General features: G+C 39.8%; 1 protein-coding gene across 3 annotated transcripts in view; it reads left to right on the top strand.

Moving 5' to 3' along the window:
* The window catches only part of ZDHHC2 (zDHHC palmitoyltransferase 2), a 33615-nt gene extending 24680 nt beyond the window's left edge, over positions 1–8935 (top strand). For all 3 annotated transcript variants that reach the window (XM_085223072.1, XM_085223071.1, XM_085223073.1), the window contains 5 exons: positions 186–312; positions 506–598; positions 1771–1880; positions 2992–3069; positions 5532–8935. In XM_085223072.1, the coding sequence (XP_085079198.1) occupies positions 186–312; positions 506–598; positions 1771–1880; positions 2992–3032 (371 nt within the window). In that variant the 3' untranslated portion in view covers positions 3033–3069; positions 5532–8935. The remainder of the gene's footprint in view (positions 1–185; positions 313–505; positions 599–1770; positions 1881–2991; positions 3070–5531) is intronic.
* Positions 8936–13430: the final 4495 nt, after the last annotated feature.

Below are 13430 nucleotides of genomic sequence, written 5' to 3'. Positions count from 1 at the left end.
ACTTGCACCCATTCATGCATACACAGCAGTGTGTAGCAGTGACTGTGGATTCCATGAGCCAATTGGGTCATTTGAGCAGCCCAGCCATTCCTCTCTGCTGGAGATATATCTGTATGAAAATTGGTGTGAAACTTAAATGTGCTTTGTTGTGAAGAAATCTAATGGATTTTTGCTTTATCTTTAAGAGGTATTCAGAGCACCCATATTTCATCACAGAACAGACAAGAACGGTTTCAGCTTGGGCTTCAGCAAAAACCTAAGACAGGTGTTTGGTGATGAGAAGAAGTACTGGCTGTTGCCTGTATTTTCAAGGTACACTCATTTGTTGAAACTGTTCGATGATCAGGACCCACAGGGAGTGGGCCTTGTTTCTGTTTGTTTAATTTTCTGAAATTAGATATGGTAATGTTTGTTTTGGAGGAAAAAAAAGAGTTCTTCAAAGTATTTTTTGTAAGCACTAGGCTAATTCTGATTATTAATTTTTTAATTTTTTTTTTTTTTTCAGCCTAGGGGATGGTTGCTCCTTCCCAACTTGCCTTGTTAATCAAGATCCTGAGCAAGCCTCCACACCTGGTGGTCTTAATTCAACATGCAAAAAGTAATCTGCTTTCTGTTATTAGTTTCAAGTACTTGGTATTCTGTTTTATGCCAGTGCATGTATAAATTGAACCATGTTTTCTGTGTAGATTTTCCTATCAGGAGTACAAGTCAAATTTAAAACAGCTAAGTTGTAATTGAGCTAAGCCTGAGACTTGTATTTAAATGTATGGAAATCAGAGGTTTTTTTCCTCCATTCACGTGTCCAGTCTGTCTCAGTTCAATGGCATCCCACAACCTGTGAATTTTCCATGCCTGCCTCATTGGTGTCAGTATGCTCTGTTCTGCACGCAAGTGGTTACTTGGTCTGCCTGATAGTGTTACTGTGCAAGGCCTTTGGGGAAGGCCAGTTTCTTTGTATCTGGTGCAATATGGTTAGTGTACTGGAACCCAGACCTCAACATTTCTGTATGACAGGGAGCCCTAAATTAGGGAGTGGGAAGGAAACTATGTTTTCAATTTACGTGTTCTGTTACTGCTGATAATCAGAAACATTTTCTTAACCTTTATCCTTCATGGCCGTGATGTCCTTAAAGTATGAAAAGCATGCAGATGTTCTTGAAACCAAATGAAAATTTCACAATAGCTTAGTAAATTACATTGCGACTTTTTAGTAACATTTACATGATGAAGCGAGATGAGGATAGTAATATGAATACACTGACTAAAAAGGGATAACAGAATCATATTGTCAGTCTTTTATTTGCATAACAAGTATGTTACGTTTCAGTTAGTTGTGCATTGACAGACCAGAAATGACATCCAGCTGGAGAATGTTTTAAATCTTGCCCTAGTGACCGAGCAAGGGAGAAGGGAACCATAGCCTAAATATGGAGAGAGATTTTGGAGATGTTCTCTCTTCTGTTATGGTGGCAGGTTTGCTGTAGTGGGAGAGAATATGGGTAGACCATATTTGGAACTAATGTGTATAAATATAGATTATCTGTCAAAGAAAAAATTATGAAGTTTCCCTGTTCTGTGCTAGAGAGTTGCTTTTCAGATTACACTTGTACCTGTGACAACTATACTCAATATATGTAATGATAGAAGTTCAGTGATTCATCAGAAAATAAGCAAGGTAAGGGAAGTAAAATACCATGTATGATAGACTGTTTGAAATGTGTGGTAAAGAAACGGAGTTTTACAGCAGTGTTCTTCTTAATGACATTACAGTGAGAACCACCTGTTCCCTGCAAAGCCACTACGAGACTCCCAGAGTCACCTCCTTACTGATACACATTCCTGGTTGGACATCGGTGCAAAGGCTGAAAAGAGCAAAGTTGGTAAGGAACTGATGTATGCTGCAATGCTTCGCTCTATAACAAACTACCTTTGGCAGATACAGTGTAAAAATGACCGCGGTCACCCTGTTTTCACATTTCTTACAGCTGCGTCACTAAGCTTATTTTATACATGTTTGTAGAAAGTTGGACATTTCAAGCTGCCATGCCTTTCCATGTTGTCTCGCTCCAATTTATAGGAGGGAGAGGAAGTTCTTTGATATCTGTATACCAGCGTGAGATTAAAAAACAGCGGTTCAAATGTTGGTCTGACCTGTTTATTATAAATCCTAATCAGGGAGACGGGGAAGGGAAGGAGGGCAACTATTATGAATTAGAGTGATGGAGAAGGGAAGGAGGGTGATGGAAAAGATAGGAAATAAGCAAGAATTGCTTAAAGCGGGGATAGTCACCACCAGGATCCAGCAGCGGTCCCATTGCATGTCATCCCGATGGACTGAGGCAAAAGCACAGGGGGAGAGCAGCAGCAGTGTGGCTGGCCTTGGGAAGCAAGCAGGTAGCAGGAAGAAGTCGCAGAACCAGTCCAGGAGGGAGAGGGGCAGGTCATGAGGCTTCTCATGTCAGAAACCTCTTCTTCATGAGGAATCTATTGCCAGAAACCCTTCTTCTTTGTGAGGGAATTGTTGTCAGAAACCCAAACCTCAACGTTGTTAGGTCCCCTTTTTATCCTTCTGCCATCGTGGCATTCCTGGACGCTTGGGTAGGAGTCATGTGCAGCACCTGCTGAGATGGCCATCTTCCTCAAGGTAAGCCCGCACGAAAGACTGCTTCCTGGCCATTAATCTGCGGCTTATCTCTCTCCTTGCCCCTAGCCTTGTCCATCAGACATAGGATTTTGCAGCTTTTGCCCAGGACTTGCTTGGACTTGAACCTGTGTCGCCAGCAAGCTTTGAGACAATGATGTAAAAGAACAATCTCTTACACAGGTTAAACCTGACAGAGAGGTATTGAGAGCGCCAGCACTAGTGGGTACCAGTTAACATTTGCCGTCAGGCTGGGGATTCTTCTGAGGATAAACTTATGTGAATATGATGATGCCTTGTTGCAAAAGCCATGTAAAAAAACCCTTTTTTTTTCTCTTTTTTCTCTAAAGGTATGAGCAATCCTGCATTAACCATGGAGAATGAAACCTAGCTTCCCTAAAAAGAAACATCTGAATATTTTAGGAAAGGTATGTTGATATTCTGTCTGTTTAATTTTCTGTTCCATGATTCCTTACCACTGGAAGAATGCACAGAAGTTCCTAAAATAATTCCTGTCTGTTTACTTTTCCTCTCAATTTGTTTTACCTTGAGGTAGGAGCACATGAATTCATGGTTTTAAATTAAACCTCTAATGGGTCATGCTCACAAAATATTGTTCCACCTTTATGCTCATTGCTTGTAGGTAGTATTCCAAAATGTTGTTATTCCCTTTCTCTAGATAGATAATGACACTTTGATTTTGCAAGCTGCTCAGGAAATCTTTCTAAAGTTAACTTTAAAACTGAAGTTACTCCTTAACAACAGAACACAACAGATGTTCTACTAGGTGATTAAGAAAAAATAGGTTTGTTCTAAAATGTAGAACTATTAGCACATTGATCTATGCTAGGTACTGAGCTGTATCCTGTCTAACAATTTAAAAACTAATGCCAATTTTAGATAAATGGTTGTGTTTAAAAAAAATTAAAGGTTTCTTTTGTTTCTTGCATTAATACCATTTAAAATAAAAAGCAGGTTTGAGAAGCAGCTTGCAAAATCTTTTCTGTACGGAAGAGGAGGATACTTCAATAATAGAAAAGTGGGAGAATGACCATAGTTGATCATTATATTCCCTTTAATATTTGAAGACTTCTAAGTCCGCCGAGTCTGTGGAAATAAACTATTTCATGTTTCAAGTTGAATAAGATTTCCATTTAAGACTCTTGCCCTAAAAAAAACAAATTCAGCATACTAGGTAATTTATGATTCTCCAACAGTATTGGAGGATTCATTCCAACAAGGTCATTTCCATCTCTGCTATTGAAGCCTTTTTTCAGTCATCCTCAAAAAGTATCTCAAATGGATGTTCTTCACTGGTGCATGACACGACTTCTGGACATGCTGTCAGGCTGCTTTCTGCAGAAAGGTGACTTCTGCAGAAAGCATAAGGAATGAAAACCATTGGGGAAGTGCAACTATTGCAACTACCAGCCAGACATGGTATTACACTACCAAGACAGATAAGAGTGGTAGGTGTACAAATACAAACAGGTGGCCTCTAGCTTGTAGAAAAAGTTCAGTAGTTAAATCATCGGAGAAATTGGCCTCACAAAGGACAAGTCATACCTGACAAACTTGGTGGCCTTTTGTGATAGAGTTACAGTGTCAGTGGATAAAGGAAGAGCAACTGATGTCATCTATCTGGACTTTGCAAAGCGTTTAACGCTGTCCTGCATGATGTCCTGGTTGCCAAATGGGAGAAAAATAGGTTTGATGAATGGGCCGCTCGGTGGATAAAGAATTGGCTGATGGTTGCACTCAGAGTTACAGTCAACAGCTCAGTGTCCAAATGGAGACTGAAGATGAGTGGTGCTCCTCAGGGATCAGTGCTGGAACTGGTATTATCTTTGTAGGTAACACGGACAGAGGAACTGAATGCACCCTCAGCAAGTTTGTAGACAACACCAAGCTGAGTGGTACAGCTGACATGCTAGATGGAAGGGATGCTATCCAGAGGGACCTGGACAGGCTTGAAACCTGGGCCTGTGCCAACCTCATGAAGTTCAACAGGTCCAAGTGCAAGGTCCTGCACCTGGGACAGGGCAATCCCAAGAACAAATACAGGCTGGGCAGAGAATGGCTTGAGAGCAGCCTTGAGGAGAAGGATTTGGAATTGTTGGTTGATGAAAGACTCAGCGTGAGCCGGCAGTATGTGCTTGCAGCCCAGAGGGCCAACTGTATTCTGAGTCACATTGAGGGAAGCATTACCAGCAGGTTGAGGGAGGTGATTCTGCCACTGTGCTCTCATGAAACCCCACTTAGAGTCCAGTTTTGAGGCCCCCAACACAAGAAGGATGTTGAGCTGTTGGAGCAGGTCCAGAGGAGAGCCACAAAGATTATCAGAGGGCTAGAGAACCCCGCCCCATGAGGACTGGGGGATCTTCAGCCTGGAGAAAAGAAGGCTCTGGAGGGGGGACCTTATAGCAGCCTTCCAGTACCTGAAGGGGGCCTACAGGAAAGCTGGAAAGGAGCTTTTCATAAAGGCATGTAGTGACAGGACAAGGAGAAATGGTTTTAAACTGGAAGAGTGTAGATTTAGACTAGATACTAGGAAGAAATTCTTCACTTTCAGGGTGGGGAGACACTGGAATGGGTTGCCCAGTGGAGTTGTGGATGCTCCCTTCCTGGAAGCACTCAGGGCCAGGGTGGAGGGGCTCTGAGCAACCTGGTCTAGATGGAGGTATTCCTGCCTATAGCAGGGGGGCTGGAACCAGATGATCTTAAAGATCCTTCCAACTCAAATCATTCTATAATTCTATGATTCTTTTCTTCCACTTGCTTGGAGATGCTATTCCAAATAAGATGGCAAGACTTAGAGCAGTAACTTATTTTTTTTTTTAAACTTTCTGTAATCCTAATGATGTATTTTGTGTTTTATGTTCTGTTCCAGTTCAAGAAAAAGCTGTTGGTGAAAGGAAGATGGATTCTTCCAAAATCAGTCCTATTGGCCAGCTGCTCCTGTCTACTCCTACGTGGATGTGCTCAGAAAACAAACTGACAGATGATTAGCTGTCTCCATGCCATTGCTTGAAATATGAAATTGCTTGAAACATGCTATTTTGAATCACGTAAAGAATGTTTCAACTTAAAATTACTATTTTTGAATGGTGAAAGGTGATTCTGAGTACTGGGGGAGGGAAGGGGAATAGTGAGTTTACTATTGTAAAAAATTCTGTGGCTGGTTTTACTTCAATATTCAGCACACACAAAAAAGACCTCCTTACATACCAGCCTAGGTTCTTGCCCTGATTTTGAAAGTTCAGCTGTTAATTCAAATCACTGTAAGTATTTGACTTACATCAAATGTTTGCACTGCTGGCTTGATCTTGATAAAGTGGGAGAATAATCATCGTTGATTATGGACAATTTAGTTGCTTGGTGAACTGCATCTTCTTTTGAGTGCTTATGCAATTTTCTGAAGATAAAGCAACCCAAGTGAAGGTCAGACTGTCCCTGGTACTGTTTTGGACAACATTACTTGTTAGTTACTTAACTATTTAAAAGGTTCCCTTTTAAATAACTTGAAAGGTTGTGGACGCTGGGAAATCTCCTTTGATAATTGAATGCTTGTGAGTCTCTGATAAGTGAGTGATTAAAAAGCCCACATTCAGAAGGATATTATGTAAGTGAAGCTGCACAGGACAATCCTACGAAATTGGGATTTTATTCTCCCAATTAGAGCCTTCATCCCTTTAAGAAAAGGAAGGCTGGCACCTCACTCGAACCAAAAGGCATTTGGTTTTGTTATTGATGTTGGTTTTGTGTGTGTTTTTTGTTTTTTAACAAATCTGTGTTCATGATGGACATTGTCTTTCAAATTTCACTTCTGCTTAATTGATGGCTGTCTCCTATTTTTTTACTTGTTCTTTAAGGCACTGCATTTCTGACTGCATAAATTAATTAATATCATCTGTGATCAAGGAGACATTGTTGTAACTTATGATATTTGCAGTTATGGGACAATGAACATTTGACTGTAATACCAAAACACCAGACTGCTGCACGTAGGAAGCCCCCCCTCCATTAAGCTGGAGATAGACAGCAGCTTTCTTAACATCTGAGTTAACCAGTCAGATAATGAAAGATAAGATGTATTACCAACTGCAAAGCCAAGGAAGTTTCTGCAACACAGATCTAATTGTCTCGTGCCTTTTGTATACACTACATTTATGGTATCAGAGTTTACATTTAAATGCAAAGTATTTGTTCTTCTGAAAATAACAAGAAGGAATTTAGTTATGCTTTTCAGGTGGAATCACAGTGTAAAGATTCCAGTTTGTTGAAGAAGAGCAAGCCCATTTAGAATACTGGTAGCAAGACTAAGTGATGGATCTCTGAAAGGAAAAATCTTTTCATTAACCCTTCTACAGGCAGGTAACTTTCTTTTGTTTCTTCTGGGATTACAACTTAAGTGGTAAGTGCTGGAGCACAAATGTGGCTTTTTTTTTTTTTCTTGTGAGGAAAAAAGTATAGCTTTTTTTTTTTCTTTTACTCTCAAAATATTAGCAACTGAAACCATCTGATTCTTGCCAGAAGTGCCAGAGTATGGATCCATTGCTGTAGAACACTTTTTAAAAACTAGCATTTAGGTAGCACATGGTTTACATGATGCCTGCAGACATCCTCGTAACCAAAACTTTTCCACAGCTATTTATTTGGTGTTGTCTTATCAGCTTAGTTTTTATTAGTGTTTGTTTAGGGGTAAAGGGGAGAGAAAAAAAAATATATTTTTGACACTTCAAGTTCTCTGGCTGTATAGTCTTGTTTTTTTATGCAGCCAGGGTGATTTGTTGTGGAGCATGCATTTGAAAAGAGTAAAAAGTTGAAATTCAGCTTTAATGTAACCTGCTCCATATTTTTACATAAAGACAAATACAGCTTTCTTCCCAGCAAAATTCATAATGGGAATTGCTGTAACACAGGTGGCAGACCTGCCCTGTGGCAGACAGCAATCACCCTCCTTGGATGTGCTCAGGGCTCTGTGGGGCAGGAACTGATGTATAGAAATGACAGGGATCAGGAACTGTCCAAGTGTCTCAGCAGTCACATTTAGAAAGCACAATAACTCTAAATAATCTTCAGTTTTGATGTAGCCTTCAGCTGTCCCTCTAGGAGAAAAGTGAGGGAGAGCATGTGAGGCCAGGGAACAAACTGATGAAGGGAGGGGATAGGAAGATGAGACATGAGGATCATTCAGTTGTGGTCAGCAGATCTGAACCAGAGGGCTATACCAGATCACAGGCTGTTATGAGTTATGCCCCCATGAACACTGATGGCAGCTGGGATGAGAGCAAAGCCCATCATGCTCTAAGGTGTAGTTTCTGATTCAACTCTATTTTTGGCTTTAAATGCCCCAACAACCTATACAGTACATAGAGAAGTGACATACTGTCATTGAGCACTGATGCTATTCCAATGCATGTGGGAGAATATGTGAACAGGAGCAAGAATGCAATGGCGTTTGTCCACTTACTCTGATTCTCCTGTTCTTTACACTGTTATTGCTAGGCACTTTACTATAGTCTTCGAGGTGATTTCTGTATTTTTTTTTTTAAACTGCTTTATACCTACTGTACAGTTAATCAACTTTTTTGCTAAAAAAAAAAAAGCCCTGATATTTGTCTAGAAATGACAACCCTACATTTCAGGCTTCTTTGGAAGTTAGATGAGTTTGACGGACTCATCTAATGAGCCTGAATCCCTCAAGACAGCAGAGTTTATTTTGTATACATGTAAGCAGTCATATGAATCACTAGCCACCCCCACGTGCTTAACAAGCTTCCTTAATTTGTATGTTAGAACAAATGCACTACATCTCTACACCAGAAGTGGCACACAAATATTATTTATCAGGTACGTATAGGGGATGCAATGCTCAGAGTCTTCCCAGATAATTATTTTACTAAGACTGAGCATATAGATGTTGGTTGGTTCCTTCAGTTGAGCAATTAGACACACAAAGCTGCTGCTGTGCACTAAAATGCAGACTGAAAGGTCGGCAGTTTGAACTAATGAAACCCTGGTAATTATTTCCAACTATGTGTACTTAAAATCGTGGTCTTTAAGCAAGGCTTTAGCATGGGTGGAAGAAGCAAGATTGGTTTTTTTAGTGCATGGTATGCTACAGCTGTTCTTAGTCTCACAGCTGGACTAAACTTTTTTTTTTCACCTTGATTCTGTTGACTGGTGTGTTGGAAGTAGAGGGAAATAAATTTCCACATATCTTTAGTGTAGAACTTTACCACTTGTTAATGTATTGCTCATATAAATAAATGCTTCATGTTCAGCAAATAACATATGTAGTGGTCATTCATATCCTATTTTCACCAGTCATCATGAGTACTACAGCTTCATTAATGTAGTTACTATAACTGCCCTCTTCACCAAGGCTCTTCACAGGAACATTTATGTGAAGCAGAGGCTGCAATGAGCCTGGTCCTGCTCAGCCACGGCCTGCAGCATGCACTCAGAGTTTTTCCGCTCTTTCTACAGACTCTGTGGGTTTTTGGCTGAAATCCTTGTACGTGAGTAACCAAACCCTGTACAAAACTTCTCATGCAAAACAAGATTAAAGAAGAACAGACCGTAATGCTGTATGGGTGATGGGATGTCACTGCTTGCAGCTATCACTTTTTCAGTAGTTATGTGGTAAGAGGACAGAAAAATCAGCAGCCTTCTGGGGTGAGATTTAGAGCAAATCATGTATGACTTAACCCAAGGAAAGCCTTGCTTGTTTGTTCTTTGCTGTTTAATTTTTCCCTTTTCTGGTCACCCATTCTAAATAATCCTTTGGTTTCTCAAAGTTTTCCTAATGGCACTTAGTCCTGGTATAGAATAACTCAGGCATCCTGCCCCTGTAGTATTTGGGGCAATGATTACAGGCTTTTGCCTAGATCCTCAGGCTGAAATCTTCTGAGGCAGATGGGCCCAACACTTTGCAGCAGCAGTTCGGAGAGCACACAGGGTAAGACACAACCCCCTTCCCACCCTCCTCCATCTTCACAACCATAACTGACTGGCATATCTGGAACGGACCCAACACCTCCTTACAGTCACTATTTTTAGAAGCCCTTTTCCCCTTCTCAGTTCATTTAAGAAGTCCCAGTTATAAACACAAAATACATTAATTATACAAGCTGTGTTTCAGCCTGTTATTTTTCCCCATACTAATAGATATTAAACTGGTCACTAGTTCAAGCTGGCAAGCTGGCAAGCACAAAACAAGGCCAGAAGCTTAGTGATGGTACAGACGCATTACCAAAATACTAACACAGATACTATTGTGCTTCAGAGCATGCAGAGAAAACCGTGAAAGAAAACAAGGAGCATGCAAAGTTAATCTGTTATGTAACAAAATGTAAATAAAAGATACTGAAACCAATGTAATGCCTTTAAAAAAGCAACAGAAAAAAACAGCAAACTGTTCCAGATGGTGAGGTGATAAATGCAATCACAGCTCAAAACTACTACCCTAAAAAAGATATAGCATGTTCTATGTAATGCCACTTGACCCTCACAATTCAGCTGTTGCTGATTTCCAGTTCCCACAGAAGGAAAGGCCTCTTCTCCCCTCCATCTACTTCCCTTGCATTATCAGTTAGCTGAGAGCAGGAAAAAGCTCACTCAGGCTAAAGAAGTCTTCCCCTTGAGCACAGGCAAAGAAAGTCTATGCTGGCAGGAAAAGAACAAGAGAAGCCTCTGCCGAAATCAAATTTTTACATTTGGCATTAGAAAGCAAATTACCAACCTGAGACATGGAACAATGGAGGAGAATCCTCCTCATTTCTCTACCACAACTACTAAGGCAATAGGGAAGAAAACACCTAAACAAACTCCTGCAAACCAGCCAAGGTACATTCAGGTTGAGGAATACCAGAAAAACAACTTCACGTTATGACTGGGGAAGTAGTCCAAGACAATTTGCGTTTTACTCTACATTTAAAAAAAGACAAGTTGTATTATTTGTGAGATTTTGTTCTAATTCTACAAACGATATATCTCATAAATTTTATTGGATTTTTATTGAATTGGATTTTTATTGGATGCTTTTGGCTCCCTTTGCATCACTGACTTATCACAGAGCTTGAGAGCTCTATTTAATTTGTTCATGTGTAAAATAATAACTTCACAATTCCTTTAACTGCGCTGAACAATTAATTAACATTAAGAGGAATGTTAAACAGCTGGTGTTCATTGAGAAGTTCTTAAAAATGATTGAATATGGAATTATTTTCTTCCCTTCGGTGTGTTCAACTAGCTTAGACAAGTTAAGAAACCAGGTGAAAGTTCAAAAACAGAATATCTGGAAATGCACTTTTCTCAAGTAAAAACAACACTTGGCAAAATGGAAAAAGAACAGCTAAAAAAAACACATTGGAAGAACAAGAAGTGATATACATTTGGGAGCCTAATGCAGGCCTCAAGTTTGTTGCATTTCTTCCCCCTCTTCCTCTGAATAGCACATTGGTTTGTATGTAGCATACTGAAAATAAATAAAGCCACCAACACCAGGCCTTATAAAGCTACATTTTCATTCTGTCAGTGCAGCTCAGTCCAATGCAAAGGAAAAAAAAAAAAAAAAAAACACCAACCTTAACATGCCCCTTCACAACGGTAAGCACATGGAAACCAGTAATGAGAAGAAGGTTCAACTGTGTATTATAACTGGTATGCTGTGGTTCTGTTGTGATTTCAGTATAGTGCTTCATCACTTTTCTAAATAAAAAATCCCAGACTATCAAGCACCTTCAAATAAGCTTAGTATTGAAACAATAAGTTCTCATGTGGAATACCTAAAGGAACCCTGTCAGAGAACACTGGACTCCAATGTACTCATTTTGCAAGCTGATTTAATCAGCCTTTCATCAGTTTTTTTTAAAGTGACCATAAAAAAGGAAAGCAAAAGTATTTCACATCGCTGAACAGCAAATACCACTCAAGAACATTTAGCCAACATGATTAAAAGCAAGATTTCTTAAGCACTAATGCTTAGAACCTAGGAAACTCTACTTAGCACTATATAATGAAAATACAAAATCTTACCTTCCTCTCAAAAGATAGGTTTGATTCTGTAACTTCCATTCTGAAGTACACTGTTACTTAAGTCAGTGTTTAAGGTGGTCCCCCTAGCATGAAAATCCAATACCATCGGTGCTGTGTAATTAATGGAAATACAACCTATAACACCGCAGAAGTGTTTTAACTGTGTTTATGTAGAGCTTTACATTAAGTATACTTGTTAGCAACCAGCTTATTCCACTGTGACTAGAGCCCTCTCAACATCTTGCTCAGATCCATTCTGCTCTCTGCAATTGTTCAGGCTCCTCCATTTAAAACAGTACTAGAATTATCTTTGATACAGTAATTTGAAGTTAAATAAAACCAGATAAACAATAACTGACTCCCAGGCACAGTTCACCCTTAAGCTCCAAGAGCTCATGATGCCCACTGTCACGCACAGTACCAGTCATCTCTTATTTCAGCCAAACACAACATTGCAAGAGCATGCGAAGAGGAAAAGCACAGACCTTACACAAAACTGTGTGTTTACACCAGTTACATCTTCCAGTCCATAAACTAAAACATGAAGTAACCACTACATCTTCACTGCATGGCGTGTCCTGTGGGTGACCAACAAGCAGCAAATGTACCTCATGGTTGCAGGACTCTTCTACTCATGCCTTATCTACTAATTCAGGAACCAGGTTGGTTTAGTTAGATATACTCTAACACTACCAGATCTCATTTAAGTTAACACTAGGAGAGACCTGTGACAACGTTGTCTAAACATAGCTTCTGACTGATCTGTGAGCAGGTGTCTCACCTTCATAAATCCAGGCTTCTAATCATCTTCTTATCCACCATGTTTGGAAATGGTTTCTAGGATTAGCTGCTCCATAACCTTCCCAAGGACCGAGGTGACACCAAGAGGTCTGCAGGTCCACAGGTCCTCTTTTGAAGGCAGGGATGACATCTGTTCTCTGCTCCTCTCCAGGAAACTACCCTTACACTACAGTGATAACATTCAAGCTTGTTTGTTGCTTTCTTAGCCCAACCACTGTACAGTTAGTGTCTGCATTACTCCTGAGTGATCTGTCCCTGCTTCCACAATCTGTACTATTTCTTTCTATATCTCAGTTCAGTCAGAAGCTCCACGTTCACCACTGCATGCTTCCTGCAACTTTTACTTGACTTTCTGCACAAGAGAATGAATCATTCTTGAGCTTGAAGTAACCAGATTCAGGAAAATAAAGGTACAGGTCATCCCCAACTTCATAACAGAAAACTGTTCCAAATACTCAAAATCCGTTTCAGACCCGTTTTCTCCCATATCAAAGATTCTTCTTGCCTAGTTTCAATAAGGAAAGGGATTAAATGCTTGAAAAAGAAAAAAAGTGACAGAATATAATGTTCTTGGAACATCTGACTCCAAGAGCCAAAAATACAAGTGAGAAAAAGAAGTCAAATCAGACAACAGCTTTCGATACTGCATTTCTTCTGACAAACCTCCAACAATAGATTTTAAATGGACTGGGAAGAGGAAAAGCCTGCAAAGAGAATTTCTGTCTCTGAACAAAAATGTACATGTCTAGACAGCTGGAACTCTGCCTTTACATTTATTTTCACAAAAGCAATTAATTCTGTCCACTTTGGAAACAAATTGATATTTCAGGCTCCACAGTTTACAAGTAACAGTCCTATACATAAGAGGAGATGACCTTTTTTTTTTTTTTTCTCCATAATCTTGACAAGTCACCATGCAAGTCACTCCTTAATGGAAACTAAATCT

This window comes from Meleagris gallopavo, chromosome 4 (assembly GCF_905368555.1).
Source record: "Meleagris gallopavo chromosome 4, MGAL_WU_HG_1.1, whole genome shotgun sequence".
Taxonomy (NCBI): domain Eukaryota; kingdom Metazoa; phylum Chordata; class Aves; order Galliformes; family Phasianidae; genus Meleagris; species Meleagris gallopavo.
Note: the sequence above shows the minus strand (reverse complement) of the source record. Positions and strands in the feature narration are given on the sequence as shown.